This window comes from Culex quinquefasciatus, chromosome 2, assembly GCF_015732765.1.
Source record: "Culex quinquefasciatus strain JHB chromosome 2, VPISU_Cqui_1.0_pri_paternal, whole genome shotgun sequence".
NCBI classification, from domain to species: Eukaryota; Metazoa; Arthropoda; class Insecta; order Diptera; family Culicidae; genus Culex; species Culex quinquefasciatus.
In genome coordinates, this window is record NC_051862.1 from 4,910,994 (window position 1) to 4,929,433 (window position 18,440).

General features: G+C 33.0%; 1 protein-coding gene across 1 annotated transcript in view; it reads left to right on the top strand.

Annotated features, from left to right (window-relative positions):
• Nucleotides 1–12,283, top strand: part of LOC6050613 (limbic system-associated membrane protein) — a 171,884-nt gene extending 159,601 nt beyond the window's left edge. The window contains exon 11 of the mRNA XM_038254302.1: nucleotides 10,370–12,283. Within this exon, the coding sequence (XP_038110230.1) occupies nucleotides 10,370–10,534 (165 nt within the window). The 3' untranslated portion in view covers nucleotides 10,535–12,283. The remainder of the gene's footprint in view (nucleotides 1–10,369) is intronic.
• The last annotated feature ends 6,157 nt before the right edge of the window (nucleotides 12,284–18,440 follow it).

An 18,440-nucleotide genomic window follows, 5' to 3' on the forward strand; every position in this document is an offset into this window, starting at 1 on the left:
CTGCTTCAAGACCTTCGAAACAGGTCAATCTAATTCCCAAAACAATTTCGTGATTCGCGAGTCTCTTCCCGGTTCACACGCTCTCAACACAAGTTCGATACGACGCCTTCGTCAGTGACGCCAAGCTCAGCTGCTGAAAGTGATGGATTCTAATCAAATCCTTCCCGTTCTTCCCATACAAAGTCCACGGTAGACGCATGTGAATTCTTCGCACGACACGCCGCCGGCTCGTCAGGCCAGACTGCTGCTCCACAATCCATCATAATTAGAGACCCGAAACGAGAAGCAAATCAAATTTTCTCCCCCTTCAAGTGAGGTGCTATTTTAATTTCCGGACACCTTTAAGGATCATCTCCTTTAGACTTGTGTGAAAATCCAAGCTATTTTTCTCGAGTTTTCGATGTTCAGTCATTTTATGCCCCTAGCAAACGTGGTGGTTCATTAGAAAGTTGTTGGCCATGCCAATCCGAGTATCTTTGTCCAAGATATCAAAATGTTATCTAGCAATCTACGCCTTCTAAAAGCAAATTTAGATAAAGCATCTGAGCAAACCTTCATAAATCTGTCTAAATACAGTAGTAAAATAAGCCTCTTAGTATCAGAAAAAAATGAACGATTAAAAAAATATTAAAAATTAAATATGGAAAACATAAAACAGGAGAATCAAATTTTTCCGTAGAACAAAAGTTGCTAAAAAAGAGGAAAATACAAGAACAATATTCGAAATCGAAAAAAATTGGACATCAGATGGATTGAACATTTATAACTCATGTTGAAAATGAATTTTATTAAATAAATTTCCATCCAGATTTTTTTTCAGAAAATTTAAAAAAAAATGTATTAAACTTGGCCTTTTACGAAAACTTTATCTGAATATTGAGATTTTTTTTTATGATTGATGTCTGCAACAAACTTGTTTGTATATGACGCTTCCAACAAAGTTTACAAACATTGTAAACTCACTTTTTCCAAAGTGAATAAATCGGACCAATTTCTTCGATTCTTTTAGATCAGCCAACCTTTTTGCCAAGCGGGAATGAATGATAAATTAAACTTTCAACAATATTTAAAATACATTTTTTACTTTTTTGTTTCTCTTTGTTTCGTTGTTCGTGTTTGTCGCGGGTGACGATAAATGGCCGTGATCGGCACAACAAACTTTTTCAAAAACGCATGTATTTTGTGTGATTATCTATTCTACCATTTCTACAACATTGTTACATTCTTTAAAACAACCCTGCAAAATTAAAAAAGCACGAAATTTTTAAATTGCAAATTTTGTTCCAATTTTAAAAATCACCCTTCTTGGTTGAAAATTCAAAAAAAAACATTGTATTTCCCTTAAAGTGACATGTTTAAATTTTTTGCAAATTTTTCAAAACGTTTTCAGTGTTTTTTTGTGAAAAAAACTTTTTTAGAAATTTTGAGTACACCATAAAATCAAGCGTTCAATTTTACATAAAAGTCCTTTTAACACCGAATTTCCATCTCATCACTATTTCAGGCTGCAAATAATTGAAAAACATGTATTTTTTCACATGTTCAATAATAGAAGGGGTCGTATTGCCCCTCCGTCAAGAAATATCAGAAAACGGACCTCGGATTCGTGATCAGAAACAAAAGTTACCCCTAAGGACAAAGTTTCACGCAAATCGAAGAGGGGTCGGGGCAATTTTTCCCGATTTCGTGTGAGTTGGTAGAGAATTACTCAAACTCATTTTTCTTCAATTTTTTTTAAATTTACGAAAAAAAAAATTTGCGCTTTGTTTTATTTGTATATTTACTTGCGGAGATCTTTGTATTCAGTATGAATTCACATTTATTTTGAAAACATTCTGAAAAATTATATTACTGGAAAGTCTGATAAAAGCATTATTTTTATGTTTAGTCAAAGTCTTCAAATTTTATATTTTAATGATGTTCCTATCAAAAAATACAATATATGGCAAACGCAGTAAAACTTCTTATTAGATATAATTTGTTTTTTTTTTTCACATTAGTCCAATTATTTCTCATAACTTTCATTTTTCCAAAGTGGAAAATTTTGTTTTGTGATATCACTTTTTTATGAAATAATTGATCCTGAAGAATATTATTTGTTAAGAATTCAATTCAAACAAAAATGAATGTTTGAAATAAATTTGAAAAAAGTATAAAAAAAGACAAAATGCTTATATTTCATAAAATAATTGTTAAATTGGTGTAAGAAAATGTAAAAAAAAGACCGCTTATTTATTAAATATCTCTTAACAGCATAAAAGGCCAGTCATCGAGAATTTCCAATAGCCGTCGCGGGCCAGATGAAAAGGCTTCGCGGGACGGATCTGGACCGCGAGCTGGGATAGGGCAAAATAACATAATGTTGTAGTGAAAAAATGCTTATTTATTAACTGCTTGCTGATTTTTTTGACAAGCTTCAGATTTTCAATTTAGGAAACTCTTAGATATGAATTTGAATTAAAAATCTAATAATCAAATGATGTTGAAAATATTTGGCAGTCGATCACCCAGTAAATTTGCTGAAATTTAGATATAGAACAATTTTCTCACAATTGAAATATTGCTTTGAAAAATCAGTAAGTTGCCATCAAAGCAAATCCTTCATAATCAAATTTATCTTTTTGTTTTGATTTTGAAATATTTTCACCAAGTTGTGCGGTGCCTGTGGGGACGCGCAGTCCGTGTTATTTTCCGTCTCTTTTGTGTCGCTGTTCGAGTGCATAAGGCGATTGGTTTTCTTCTTCTTATTTTTATTTTTTTTGTTCGCGCGCTCGTTGGCCGATGAGTTTTTTTTTGTTCTCTTTATATAGTTTTCGTTACAAACGATCCGATTTTTTTTTTTTTGAGACAAACAAGTCGTATTGCTGGATTAAGTCCTTTCCATATCATCGAGGATCGGAAGGCACGTCGACGAATATGTTAAGGCTTATGATATAAAATCATTTTAATGAATGAAGCCCTTCCTACATCACCGTTGATAGGAAGGCACGCCGACGAAGAATTTTTGGAGACTCGCGGTTGAATTAAAACTATATTTAAATCTCTAGATAGCTATCTTTCCGCAGCCGGCTGCCTAAGATTTTTAAAATTTCAACCGATCAACAAATTGCTTATGGTCGCATCACCTACCACAGTGAATCCTGACCTCATATTTATCTACTAACCCCTCAAAACTCATGTGATACTTTGTCGGAGACGCAGCCGATTTAGCGGTCCCATCACTCACATCCACTTCCCCGTGTCTTACCTCTGGTCGCGGCCGGCGTCGGTATTGATCAACACGATAGGGACCTTTGAAAATTGCGAAGGGGTGATGATTGGTTCCTACTTTTCATCTGTGGTCCAGGAGCAATTTTTGGGGGTAGACACCAATGCTTTGCTATGCTATGATTTTTGAAATATTTCACCTGTTGCAAAAATGTTTCAAATTGGGTCTATCATTTTTAAAGCGCTGATTTATACGATATGAGCCCTTTTTAATTGTTTGTTTAGTAAGTTAGATTTTAAGCCACTGTTTAATTTGCTATCTTTTTCAACACTCGTTTTGGTGAATTACAAACCAAGATTAAGCGTTAGCCCAACGCTTAATTCCAATCCATTATTTAACTTTTCCGGAACGATTCACACACACACAATGACAAGTGCGAAAAATGGCGGCCGTGTTTCCACGCAGGAATGTGAAAGATGAAATCCAAACAAGATTGAAAGCCATTTTTGTGGTGACGCTGGCGCTTTTTGGCACGCTCTAATCAGATTAAACGATGACGATTTTTTTGCTGTTGTTTCTTCTTTGGCGAAACAAAGAGTTGATGTTTGTTTTCTGGCTCGTAATTTTAGTGGGTGGAAGGTGGGGTGGAAATCACATCATGTGAGTGACGTTCATTTAATTACCGTCACCGCCTTGTTCGTCATTCTTGGGGATTGATTAGAAAAGCATGCATTGTTGGAAGTCAAAGCTGAAATTGGATTTAATTCTACTGTTTCTGTTGGTTTAAAGCTGTCATAAAGAAACCTTAAATTCAAGTTATATTTTTAAATAATTGCAAATTCCCTTAATTTCCTTTGCAAAATTACCGCTAATTAAACCTCGCCAACCATATTTACCCAGTGTTTAACCCAATCCAGTGGATAAACTGTTGCAAATGAGTTAAGCGAGAGAGAGAGAGAGACAGAGTGAAAACAGGCCCAACGAAACTGAGTATAAATGATAATGAAGACGAATTGGATTGTGCGCGGTCCCGGAATTAGTGGCAAATAATTAATTCAGAAATTGCGCTGGCGGCTGGCGTCGCCGGCAGTGTTGCCAGAAATCCCAAATGTGCTTCCATGATCACAACAACAACAACATTGGCTACGTGTGCCAACAATAGTAATCAACAATGGAGCGCAAGCAAGTGTCGATAATTATAATTGCTCACAGACAGTATAATGAGCACAACAACAAGGCAATAACAGGGCCTTGATTGCTTGTTTCAACTCTCTCTCTCTCTCTCTCTGTGTTTGCTCATATTTAATGCCGGGGAGCAAATTAATGGGTTCGTCTTTCCGACAATTGTGCCTCTGCGAACCTCCCACTTCCACCCCTCTCGTGTGGAGTGACTCAAGTTTTGATATATGAGAAGGGGGTGGGAAGGATTCCTTGCAAACACACACATATTCTCATAAATACTGCCGCAATCGACAGTTGCATTGATTGGTGAATAATTGCTTCCAGGTTGGGGTCCGGAGCAGGATTGGTTTCGGAATTTCTTGAAAAAAGATTAAACGACCGAATTGAACTTGAGTAGATTCTCAGTCAATAAATAAAATTATTAATTCAAGTACAAATAGTACACCCACGTTTATTACTTTAAATTTTGACATTTAACCCAAAACATCCTTTGAAGTCAGCTTCACCCAGGTCTGGTGTTCCGCCTATCTAGACCTCACCTTTAACATTCGCACAAAATTATGGCAAAATAAAAAGCTCATATTTGCCGCCTAATCCACCGGTAATCATGCTAAGCAACACGCTCTCCGGTCACCAGCTCACGACTTCCGACATTTGCCACCACTAAGCCAGTGCTGGTCCACATTCTATATCCTCCGCTAAAAACTCCGGAATCCCATGGCGCACGGTTGGTCGCTCCAATAATTCCGACATTTTTACTACTTTATCATCCCGGCTTACGTGCGGCGGTGGTGGTTTCCTGACTTCGAGCAGCAGAACCAGCTGGTGGCCACCCCAGGAGGAAAAATTAAATGATCATAAATAATTAAATTCCTCGACGTTCTGAGCACTGAGAGACCGAGCGTCAACCAACAGGTTCGCTCATGTCTGCGTCGGAACAGAAGTCAGCTCGGGGAAAACGTTTTAAAAATGCGAACCAGATGGGAGGCGATTACTTTCCATTTTTAATTCCACCCCATCGCAAATGGTCCTCGAATCTCCCCGATCTGGGATCTCGCACGGTGTCAGGCAGGTCAGGACTTTTTTTTTCTGCTGCGGAATTAAGGCGGCAATCGTCGTCGTCGATGTCCGTGTGACTGAAAAGCTGAAAATCCTGGCTTCTCGCTTTTCCAACCCCCAGACGCAATAAACGAAGACGCATTTGACGGCAGAATCTCCAGCTCCCAAAGGGAAGCGAGGCTGGCAACGCTGTAAGCCATCGAGAAGCCAGCCCCGTTGGTCTTAATCGAAAAGGATTACGCGGGATTCGCTTAACTTTTGATTTCGATCGGAAGCGCAGCATCGAATAGATTTTTATTATTCAGGGGTTACCGGTTTTTGGGGCTTCCGCGTTGATCAGTATTTTTTGGTATCAGTACTGCGGAACTGTTATCATTTTCCTGAAAAAAATTGATTGAGAAACAGAATACCCGGTGAAATTAAAAATTGAAGATTGAAAAAATTAAATAAATAATATTATACATTTATTTTGTACACTGTTGTTCTAGTTCAAACTTCTTCTAAATTAGTACAATTTTTTTTTATTTCTTTTTCTTAATGAATTACTTAGAAAACCTAACATTGCGTTATATAATAAAAATATTTGGCCTTGGTTTTTTTTGTTGATTGACTAATGATGTTTTTATCCCTAGTTAACATGTTTTGAAAACTTCAAAATAAATTCTGAGTTTCTCATGAAAATTGCGAATCAGTAGTTAGCATCACTTATTTAAGCAATCATATGATTTTTATAATTCTATAGTTTTTTTTAATAAAATAAACCAAATTAAAACCAGATGATTTCATTCTTTTTTATAATAAAATGTCTTTTACCACATTAGGAATAATTGTGAAGCATCAATTTTTATTGTAAAACATTTGGTCAATATTTGGCTTCAAACAATAGGCTCAAATAGCTATTTTATATTATTTATAAATTGATAAATGATCTGCCAAACGTCCGGCCCGCGGGCTGGATCCGGCCCGTGAAGCCATTTCATCCGGCCCGCGAGGGCTTTCTTAAATATTTCTATGACCGGCCCTTAAGGCTGTTCATGAAGTTTTAAATAAATTAAAATATTGTCTGAATTACAAAAATAATCTAGAGATATAATTTTATCATATTGCAAGAACATTCTTCATTCAAACATTAATGCTTAAAATTTTTATATTGATATTATTAAGCTGAAAAAATTGTGCAGGAAAACAAAAATATCCATTTCGTAAAATTGTTAAATTTATGAAAAAACTTCGATTGTAATCTTAAAATTTATAAAAAAGACTAAATGTTATTTCTTTCAGTTTTCACTCTGTTTTTACTTCAATTTGAAGTTTTTTTCTTTTTTCTTTTTTTAAATAAATAAGTAAGCAAACCTAATGTATTTTTCCAGAACAACTTTTTAGTGATAAAAGCTTAAAAATCAAATTATTCATACCGAAAATAGATCGCTGGAAATATTTTTAAAATATTGAAAAATGTATCAAAAACATGCAACGATTATTGAAATTTAAATGTTTTTTTTTTTTTTTTTTTTTATAAAAAAATATATATAAAGGTATTTTAATTGCAATCGTCAAAAACAATATCTATACAATTTTGAACAAGTAAAAATTAACATAAGTAAAATAAACAAATTTTTGAATATTGTTTGTTTTTCATTTTTAAAATCAATATATATGAATCATATTTGCAACTCAAGTTCTTTTATTTTTTCGCTTTAAAAAAACTCAATCATAAGAAAATTGAAAAAATGTGTTTACTTTTTCAACTTTTATCAAATATTAATTCTGGCCCGCAGGGCCAAAAGGTTGGGCAACCCTGTCTAAGCTACTGTTTTCATAAAGATTTACAATAAAATTTGATTTTTTTTATAATCAATTTATTTCAGGATTGGGTCAGTACTTTTGGCAATATTGGAAAAAGCAGACAACAAATTCCTTGGTTACTGGGCACCGTTAAAATTTCTAAAAAGTTTCTTCAATATTTTAAAATAGTCGTTAGGAAAAATGTCAACAATGAAAAATCAATCCAAACGTGTTAAGCTTTGTGATTCCAGTGCCACAAAATTTAAAAAAAAAAACATTTGAGCTTAGGGTTTATTTGTTGAACTTATGGACCCAATCTTCAATTATTTTGGTTACAAATATTATTAAATATTGTAGTAAATCTTGTTGAAAAAGTAGTTTAGGGGATGAATCGAAAATTATTCAGATATTTCCCGCATATTATCGGAAATAGATATTTTATAAGTTGGTTGGTGATCATGTATTCTACTGCCAAAAAAATCACTTTTTGGTGGATAGTATTATAATTGAAATTCTTGTTAATTTAAAATTTGTTTCATCATCTTTTACATTTGTTGTTTGTTCATTGAACTCTACAAATGTGTTTTAAAATCTTTTGTGAGAGGCCAAAAAATGACATTTTGAGTATTTATATGTATATAATATGATTCTTTTGAGATTGAAAAAAAAAATAAACACTTTCTTTTAAGACTCTAACGTTTCAAAATGAAAAAAATAACAGCTTATTATTGAAAGAATTGCTCTCTTTTATTTAAATGAATGTTGGATACTTTGCATTGTTTACATTGCACTTGTTTTTAATTTTTAATTGGTATTATTTAAAATTTACATGCTTTTAAATATTCTCATATTCACGATATTTCAAATTGGTCTTGCAAGATTTGCCTGGATTTATTTTTTATAGATATTTTCAATAAAAAAAATCAGCGGGTATCACGTTTGGCACCATTAAAGAAAGTGAATTAATACTTCGCAGGGGGGTCAATTGCATAGATTTGAAGTTTTTTTTGTCGATTTTACAGGTTATTTCTTCAAAACAGTATCTTAAATTCAATGAAGTCTTGTTCATTTTCATCACATTTCTTAGGAACATACATTTTCATCTAAATTAAAAAAGGTACCAATTCCAATATGTTATTTTACCATATTTTTATTACTTTATTACCATTTTTTTTAGAATTCCCTACCATACTACACCATGCCATTACATCGTTAAATTAAATCGTATATATTTCTCAGGGTGGCCACTCAAGTTGGGAAAAAAGAAAATTCTGGAAACAATCGGGGAATCGCCAAATTCCGCCAAAAATCTGTAAAAAGTCGGGAATTTTTGATTTCTTGTCAAAAAGTCGGGAATTACAAGCATTCTTGTTTAAGAATTATTTTTTTAACTCTTGAAGAATTTTGTATTATTTTGTACAACTTTCAAATTAAATTATCTCAATTCTGCTTAAGAATCTTACCTTAAATTTAAGATTTTCACTATTTCATTATATTTGAGTTTGGGAATGCTGTTTAAGACATACAAAATCTTAACAAATTTTGGATGCCTTTTGCACAGATTTTTCATATTATTTCTTATGAATAAAATGTTCTCTTTTAATCTTTGTTTATTAAACAAAAGATTAAGTTAATGAAAACTTATATAAAAGTAGAGCCTGATGGCCAGTTTAGAGTTATAATGCTATTTCATTTTGTCATATAGATTGTTTATTTGAAAACAGATCCCAACTTGAGTTTGGCAATGGTTTTTTTTTTTGGTAAATATTTTTGATTGTTCAGCTAAATTCATAAAGTAATTTTAATTTTTTCCAGATTGAACTTTTTTGTGAGTATTTGTAAATTACCTACTACAGATATTAAAATTGAAAAAAAAACATTAGTCCTAAAAATTTTGAGTAATTGTAAAATAGTTTTGAAAATTTGCCTGTTCAAAAATTTTGCTAAAATTAATTGGGAAACATAATTTTATATCAAACTGAGGTTTTATAGAAAAAAAAACTGGATAAATCATCATTCATTAAAAAATGCAATATAAAAAATTTAAAAGGAAAATCGTTATTAACATTTTTTCATGAATTCTTTGATACTTTTCCTAATATTTCAAAAAAATAATAACAGCAATTATGTTTTAGTCGTTTTTTGCATTGAATTTTAAATTCAGTTATCTTTAACTTTTTTTTCCATTCCAGTTTAAACGAAGTACGAACGGAGGAAGTATCAAAAACTATACGTTTGCTTATTTAAAAATAACATGGTAGTTATAAGTATAGTTGAATTTCGATTATTTTTCAAAGACCTATTGTTCGTGTCTCTACTCTGAATCAAAATAATGAATTTTATATTTTGAATTATTTTTTATTTGTTGTTCCGAATCTGTCTTTACAAAAATGGCATATTTTTTTGAAAAAAAAAACATTAAAATTTTTTTTTTCGATGGTTGACATTGACTTTTCTTTAAGAAATTTTTATGATTATAAATCATTATTTCGATAAGATATGCTTATTATTTGAGCTCTCTGGCAAAGTCTGGAAAAAATCGGGAATTCGAAAATGGGATTTAAGTGGTCACCCTGATTTAATACTATATGCAAAACTCCCTTTGAAACAATGTTAAATTATCGAACTTTTTGGTAATCTCAAAAATCAAATCTTTCAATTTAAAATGCTCAAAACCCACTTTTTATCTCAAAAATAAATATATTTTAAATCCACTGTTTCTCTACAAGGATTGGTATTCAAAAATTGTCAGCACGGCGATTTTTGTGTGAAATTGCATGAACAATTGATTTCCTCGATTGGTTTGGTTTTCCTCGTTTTTTTTTTTGTAAAACATGCAAAATGTTTTACAATTGGAAATAATAATATTTGCAAAATTTGGTTATCCTCGAATCACAAATATTGAAATTTTGAAGGAAATATACTTTGAATGTTAATTATAAAATAACATTAAGGTTGAAGTTGTTTGGCTTCGTCCACATAATTTGACTTAATAAATTTAAAATTTATAAGTTCTTAAAAAACATATCATCGGATCTGAAAAATACAGTAATAAAGCAACAGTTTTTCTCAAAACAATTTTTTTTTTATTTCTGAATCGAAAATAATATGTTCCTTGCATTTCTCTCATTCCAGATCAGCGACATCCACCAGTTCTACACGCGCAACTACGAGCTGGCCCTGAACGAGCTGGAGTTTGTGATGAGCTCGATCTCGAACAACAACGGTGCCGCTGGCCGCACCGCCACGCTCAGCAGCTGGCTGGTTGGCATCCTTGCCGCCGTGTTGCTAGCACGTTAATTGACGAGGTGTTTAATTTTAGATTTTTGTTTTGTTTCGCTAGTCGATAAGGTAGGACTTTTTGTAACTTTGCACTATTAAACTCTTGGGGATAGCAAAAAGATAATGATGAGCGGTGAATGGAGAAACCAATGAACTGAACAATTTAAGGGAGAAAAATGTAACACAAACTGAAATAACACTTTTAGAATACAACAAAAAAACGGGGTAGATCTTTCCTTTAGGTTGGTGGTGTGTAGAGCAGTGCAGCGCGCAGTGTGCAACAAAACAACAACCATCAAGCTTTAGCGAGTAACAAAAAAGGTGTTTTTTATGTCGAAACCATTAATCGGATCCGCGATAATCAGGATTCCACGCTAGGGTTTAGTGGTCGATAGGGCAACAAAGGTAGTCGAGGACGGAGGGGGATTGGAGGGTCAGAAAAACTAATAATGATCCGGCGTGGTAATCGCTACGCAGCAATTACAGTAATACCCACTATAAATATTTGTACATAAAACAGAAAAGCAGAGGCTGCTCGTGTGTGTTTGTGTTTTCGAGGGGGAAGTGTGGGTGGTTGGAGGAGTATTGGTTTGTTTGCATACGGTGGAGGTGGTAGAAAAACATCCAATTCAATCCGTTCACCACTATTTCGTAGGTGTTGAGCTCTCTTGGTTCAGTCACAATATCTCTAGACTCAGCTAAGTGGAAAATTCGGGCAAAATGTAGACGTTCCTTTCACTATTCTTCACGAGATGGCGTAAGGAATCAAAAAGCCATCTTGAAGCAACAATTGGAGCCGAAATCTGTATTATGTTGAGGGAACAAACAAAAACGCGTCTCCCTGATCATTAGCGGCGCATGCCTTGTTGTAATGCAGATTTTGATTCTACTATTCTCTACCAGATGGCTCTCAGGAACTGTTTGGAACCAGAACGCCATCTTTTGGCGAATAGTGAAGTCACGATCAGGGCTGGCGCCGTTGATGGTTAAAATTACGTCGTTGATTAAAATTAAACGGATTTTTTTTGTAATTTTCGACAGTGTTGTGAGGTTTATAAAACAAATGCAACATTTGAAGATATTAAAAGGTTTTTTTTATCAAATAGATTTCAACTAACAGAGTACAACATGACCGTTATTTGTCGGTGTAGTCCAGCATGAACAAAGAGCTGGAGCAAACAAGAAAAAACCGCCAACTGACTCTTCTAAACATACACACAAATACACACAGACAGAAACTCACTCAAATAGAGCAAACTCGTGCAACCGTATGTGTATGGTTAATGTTTTTAGCAGAAAGCCCGTAAAAAATGTGATTTAGATGATATCTGTTTGTCAATATGCCCACTAGTGTGAGTGTGTTTTGCGATTGTGTGAGTGTGTTTTGCGATTGTGTGAGGAAGGTGCGAGGGATTTTCCGGGGGAAAAAAAGGGAGCAGATTATTAATTGGTTTCGATGATTGAATTTCATGGATTTGGTCGGCGACCGGAGGGAGTAATTAAAACTTTTGAGGGTTCGATTTTCCGCTTTATTTGCGGGGCCATCAATACGCTGATTATGTGGTCTCCAGTGAGCTAAACGCGGTTGCAATTGGGGAGCTTTTTAATTGACCGCTGTGGAGGAGGTTTAGTTTCAGTTTAGTTTACTAATCGGGTTGCGATTTGAGCATTTGAGAGATTTATTTGCGTAATTTTGTTTGGATTAGCGTGAATGATTTCGCCATTTTGAGTTTGTGGCATTTTGGGATTTCTGATCACGTTTCCATCGCACCACAAAATAATTGGAAATTGATATTAACTATTTGCTAGCCAGCAATTTAAAACAATTTACTAACGGAAGTGTTTCAAAATTGAACAAAGTTACTCAGAATTCTATTCACTTTCAGCGAATTTGATTCTCCCTTTTTCAAACACTTTCCCAACCACTCTAAAAGCCGATCAACCACCATCCTAATGGATGTTCCGGCGGTGGTGGTCACCGTAAAAGGAAGACACTTTCAGGCCGGTCCCACGGTCATGAATATTAGAGCACACAGCACCCGAGTTGCGACCCGAAAAACTTGCCTCCTCGCGCAAATCCCTTTCCCGTTCGATTAGAGCGAGACTTTCCCCCAGATCTCAGCATCAACAACTTCTTCGGAGCTTCAGAAGGAAGAAAACTCGTTCGCAACTTTTACCTGGGAAAAACCACATCCTCTCAATCCTCTTGCCCCGGCTCGCCGCAGCTTTTCTAAGTCGTTTTAGACGCAACCAGAGCTATAGTGGTGGGCAAATTTTGCTTGCGGAAAAGTTTTCCTCCAGCTGCGTGCACTTCCCACACCGGGATTGAGAGCCGCTGCACGGTCGTTCTCTGGGATGCAGGGGATCAGGCTTACGGGTTCAAGCTTCTTGACTTGGCCTCCGCCTTAACTATGGCGGCGGGGAAAACTATTTGGAAGCTTTCTGCTTGGGAGAGTGGTGCGTTTTTTTTATCTGGAAGATTTTGGCTTTCTGAAAGGTGCACTGTAGGAAAAAGTGAAAGAAAGATTTAAAAAACTTTTTCAATTTTCATCGTCACAAAATCTAAAAATTTTTTTGCTCACGGAAAATGGATCTGGATACATAATTTATTAGGCTAAAAACCAAGAGACATATAAAACCCATATGGATCAAATAAAGATTAAAAATATATTTTTCATTAACTTCGAGTCCATTATAAAATGCAACAATATTCTGAATTTTAAGATTTTTCAATTTAAATTGAATTTTAAACCATAACAATCGATGATTTAACTTCATGTCTGCTTTCAATCTAAGCTTACCTATATTTTAATATTCTAAATATTGAGAAGCGTCCCAGTTGGATTCAAAAAAATTGACGATAATTGTAAGATAAATTATTGTCAGTTTACAAATCTTAAAAAAAAACAATGTTTGATCGAATTTTAATTTTCTACAACCTTAAATGTTCTGCGCATAAGTTTTTAGAAAGATTTTTAAAGCGAGAGCAGAATAATTTCAATTATATTATTTTTTGTCAATTTGCTAACTTCATAGAAAACCAATAATAAAAAAAATGTTCACGCTCAATTAAATTGTTGTTCTAAATGAAATGATTTTGAGTATCTTTTTTTGTGACAAATAATTGTTCTGAAAAAAATAGTTAGGGGAAAGTGGGGCAAGTGTAACAAGCTAAGGAAATGCTCGTTATAACCCATTAAAAAGTTAAAAAATCTGTCGGATTTTATCATAAACATCTTATTCTAGATCTTAACTAAGACTTTGTCAGAGCATGTTTTTAAAAAATCCTGTTTTTTAATGTAAAAAAATGATTTTAAAAATTTAAATTTTCCGTCCGTTCTACTCAACTAGTGGGGCAAGACGAACAACCCGTTGGGGCAAGTGGAACAATGCATTAAAAATCATGTTAATTTGCTAACAATTGAACTGTTATCACTTAGATACATCAGATTAGAATGTATTTGAAAGGTTTCTTCCATTTTTAAGATTAAATAATAATGTTTTGCTAAAAATTTTATCGTTTTCACGAAAAGAAATATTACTTAGATGATAAATAGTAAATTTTCATAATATCACTGTATTTTGTATGGACATTTTTTTTTTAACAATTGTTTATCAGTTTTTAAGTACTTTCATGTATTTATTTCCCTATAAAATATGTTGTTGCAGCAATTCGTATTTTTTTTCCATACTGAAAATCCATATGGTACACTTGCCCCACCTGAAAAAGATTTTTTAAAAGCTCTCTACAAAAATAACCAAAAGTTAAATCAAACTTTGTAATAGGTTCTTGTCATTGGTAGGGACACTACTGATTTAGGAAAAATAGCATTTTGATAAAATGTATCTTAAAACGAACCCTAAGCCTTATTTTGTACATTCCAAATATTATAAGAAAACAAAGGTTTTGAAACAAACTTCATTAAATCTTATGCCCCGTGGCGTTTACGTCGTTTTGGCGGTTATGTGGTAGTAGAATCATCTGATTGCATTGCTAGCATCAATTCCTTATACTGGAAATAATCAAAATTGTAAAAATAACGGCCGTACGAGCGATTGTTCCTCTTGCCCCATATGGTCGTCTTGCCCCACCTTCCCCTACTTTGAGATGACGATTAATTACAACTTAACAATAATTTCATAAAAAGCTAAATTCTAAAAAAACTGTTTTATAAATCATTTTTGTCTTAGAATAAAATCATTTGAATAACATTTTAAAAGAGATTAAATTTCAATATTTTTAAAAAGTCAGTCATTTGTTTTTTTTTTGTTTGCCCTTTTCTACATTTCTATTAGGAAAATTCCGTTTTGAAATTCAATTTTACAACAACAAACTAGTCTTATGACTAAAGATGAGTTTTTCTTAAATAATTTTAAGTTAAAACTTATCACATTATTTTTTACATTTTTAAAAAAAATTAAAACTGAAGCTTCTTTTTTTCTAAATGGACTCTTCACTGTTAATAGTACAACTTTGAAAAGTATTAAATCATTAAGTTGATTTTTTTCCTCTATCGATGTTATTTCCCTAGCTACCCATAAATTAATAGTTTTTACAACAAGTTGCATAATGAAATTTTTTTCAACTAAGGTTCACGGATGTCTTATGATTTGAACGTGACAATTTAGTGAAGAAAAAAAAAATCTCCTAATTTTGAAAAAACTTTCCACCTGCTTAATGGATGGGCTCTATTTATATTTTGAAACAAAATGTAGGGCATTCTCTTAATTTGTACTGCTCATTTTATATTCGACTAATAAAATTCGCTGATTTGCTTCTGTTTTATATGTTTTGTTTTTATTGAATTTCATATCAACACAAGATTTATCAATCTTATCCAGCCAAAATGAGCAAAATGAATTAAATTTTCTACGACATTTAACCCAAGGGGTTTCCAGCATCAAGGATTACTGACCAGTCTAAATGGAATTACCAGGATTACTGGCAATATGTCATGAATTACTTTGATTTCCCAGAATTACTTAAGATTTCCAGAAACCACGCAGAATTGCTCAAATTTATAAAAATAACTTGGAATTACTGCCTAGCTTCCAGCATATTGAGAATTGGATCGAATGACAGCTGTCAAATGCTCAAAACCACGTGCTTGGCAATAGAGTAATCTACGTGCGCATGTATTGCGTGTACGTACACGATGGATTTCTAGGTTAAAATTTGTACCCGCCAGCAAAAACAAATGGTAAGCTAGTGTGCGTGAGATCGGGCTTAGATAACTCTATAGTACGTCCATCCTGGAATTCCCGGCACAAAATTCCCGGGATTTTTATATGTTGTACGGGGAATTTCCGAAATTAAACAGAAATCATAATTTGGCCTGGAAATTACATTAGTATTACAATTAATAAGTTTGAACTTTTCTAAAATTTACATAAATTGGTACCATTTTATTTGTTGTCATTTTTATTTTTAGACATCTTAAACCAATTTTCAAGCTGTTTTATTCATGTCATATGGAAATAAATAAAAAATAAATATTTATAAGATACTTATTTAATTTGAATTAGAAATGTGGTGCATATAAAATTCAAAGCACAACAGAGAACAGCAAAAATTTGTTTAACACTGGAACGCCCAACGCATGTCCAACTTACACAGACGCCCAAGCCTCCCAAAAAAGGATGAACAGTAACTTCAACTCACTGGTTCTCGGGCATTACTCAACCAATCGGGACAATTCTTGTTTCCAGTGATTTGTAAGAATGTCTAGATCCTAAAATTGTGCAGAACTTAATTCGATCAATTCTGTAATTTTTGCGAACAAAAACATCGTTCCACCTTTTTTTAAACGACTGCCGCCGCGGATTTTTGGCGATTTTTTTACATGCGAAAAAAGTTGGAACGATGTTTTTGATCGCAAAATTACAGATTTGATCGAATTAAGTTCTGCAAAGTTCTATAATCATCTAAACATCTAAAAATCACTGGAAAGAAGAGTCATCTTGATTGGTTGAGTTATGCCCGAGAACCAGCGAGTTGAAGTTACCGTTCCAACTTTTTTGGAGCCTTGGGCGTTGGAATGTTAAGCTATCTAAAAACTGCTATCCTTGTTTAGATTGATATTAATAGTATTGAGCTGATTCTATAAATTTAAAGCTTGAAAAACATAACAAATATAAAGAAAACATAGATGTTATGTTTTTCAAAAACTAAAAACTTCCCGGGAATAAATAAATATTTTTCCCGTTTTCCGGGAAACTCAAAACCTAGGAAAATTAGACGTCCTGCTTGGAAATCATCGAACAATTGGGTAAATATCAACATCATTTTGAAAACTGATTTTGGCGTTCGAGTGCATTTAAAATTCAAAGCACAACAAAGAACAAAAAAAACTTCAAGACTATCTAAAAGTGCTATCCCAGTTTAGATTTATTTTAATAGTATTGTGCTAATAGTTTGATTTTAAAAACACTAATATAAAGAAAACATAGATTTCATGACGTTTTCAAAAATTTCCCGGGATAAAAAATATATTTTTTCCGTTTTCCGGTAAACTCAAAACCCTGGAAAATTGGACGCCCTACTTGGAAATCATCGAATAATGTGGTAAACATCAACGTCAGTTTGACAACTGATTTTGACGTTTGAGTGTTTTTCATCCGAATACATTTGAATTAAAGAGCATCCAAATTGGCGGACATTTCGAATTCGCTCTGTACTTCTTACAACCAAAAAAAGCATCAAGGAAAAACAAAATGCATTCTACCGATTTACCTTTTAAGAATTACTAGTAGTTACTTGAATTAATGGGAAATACACGAATTACTGAGTAACTATGGAATTACTCGAATTACTACGGAATTACTAGGTAATTCCAGAATTATAGGAATTACTGCAGAATTGCGGAGTAATTCTGGAATTACTGAATTACTTACTCAAAATCCGAATGATCCCGTACTAGCTGTAATTTTGGTTTCATACATGAAAATTAATAGGCAATAAATAGAATTATAAAAGGTTTATCGAAATTATCTTTTAAACAGTTATTTTTTATTATTTTATTATTTTCTGAAGTATGTTTTCACAAACAAGAATCATGGAATTACCAGGATTACTGGGATTATTAGGAATTACCAGGATTACTCTGGAATTACTCAGTAGATCCGGAATTACAGAATTACTTGCTCAAATTCCAAGTAATTCCGGATTAGTGACCAGTCTGACACGATGCTGGAAACCCCTTGATTTAACCTATTCAAAATATTTTTTTTTGGTTTTCATCTCACATTTCAAAAACTAAATTTAAAACAAAATAATAAAATTTGTAACGAAATCGAAATTTTTATTCAAAACTAGAACAGAAAAAAAATTGCGTTTTTTTATTTTCTCGGGAGTCATCCTCCAAAATAATCAAAAATTGTTTAAATTAAACCGAAATATTTTTAAGGTGATTGGAAAGATAAAAAGAACTCTTCATAATGTATGGAAATAAACAAAAAATGATTCTTTTTATTTCTTTTAAAAATGTACCTTTCAAATGAAATAGCAATGAAAGTTTTTCTACAGCGCATGAAAATATCAATTATGTTTCTAAAAAATGCTGAAAAATCTGAACAATTCTTCAAATGGATCACATTTTCACAAAATTTATTGAAATAGTCTTTATGGTTGAACATTTATTTTAATCTTATTTGAAGAAAAAAAAACTAAGAAAATCGATAAATTTCAAGAATTTCACACCGTCCACAAAATCGTCAAATTTCACTTACCCTATATTAGTAATGGTACAAGATAATTTATTCGCTTAATTCCACGGTATAGTTCTAAAGATTATTTTTATTCCTATTTGAGTTTGATGAAATATTTTGAGAAAAATCGTTACAGTATCAGACAATAATTAAATTTCACGGGATTTTGCGGAAAAACCCAAATTTCGCGGATTTTATGCTGCCCGTGAAATCGTGA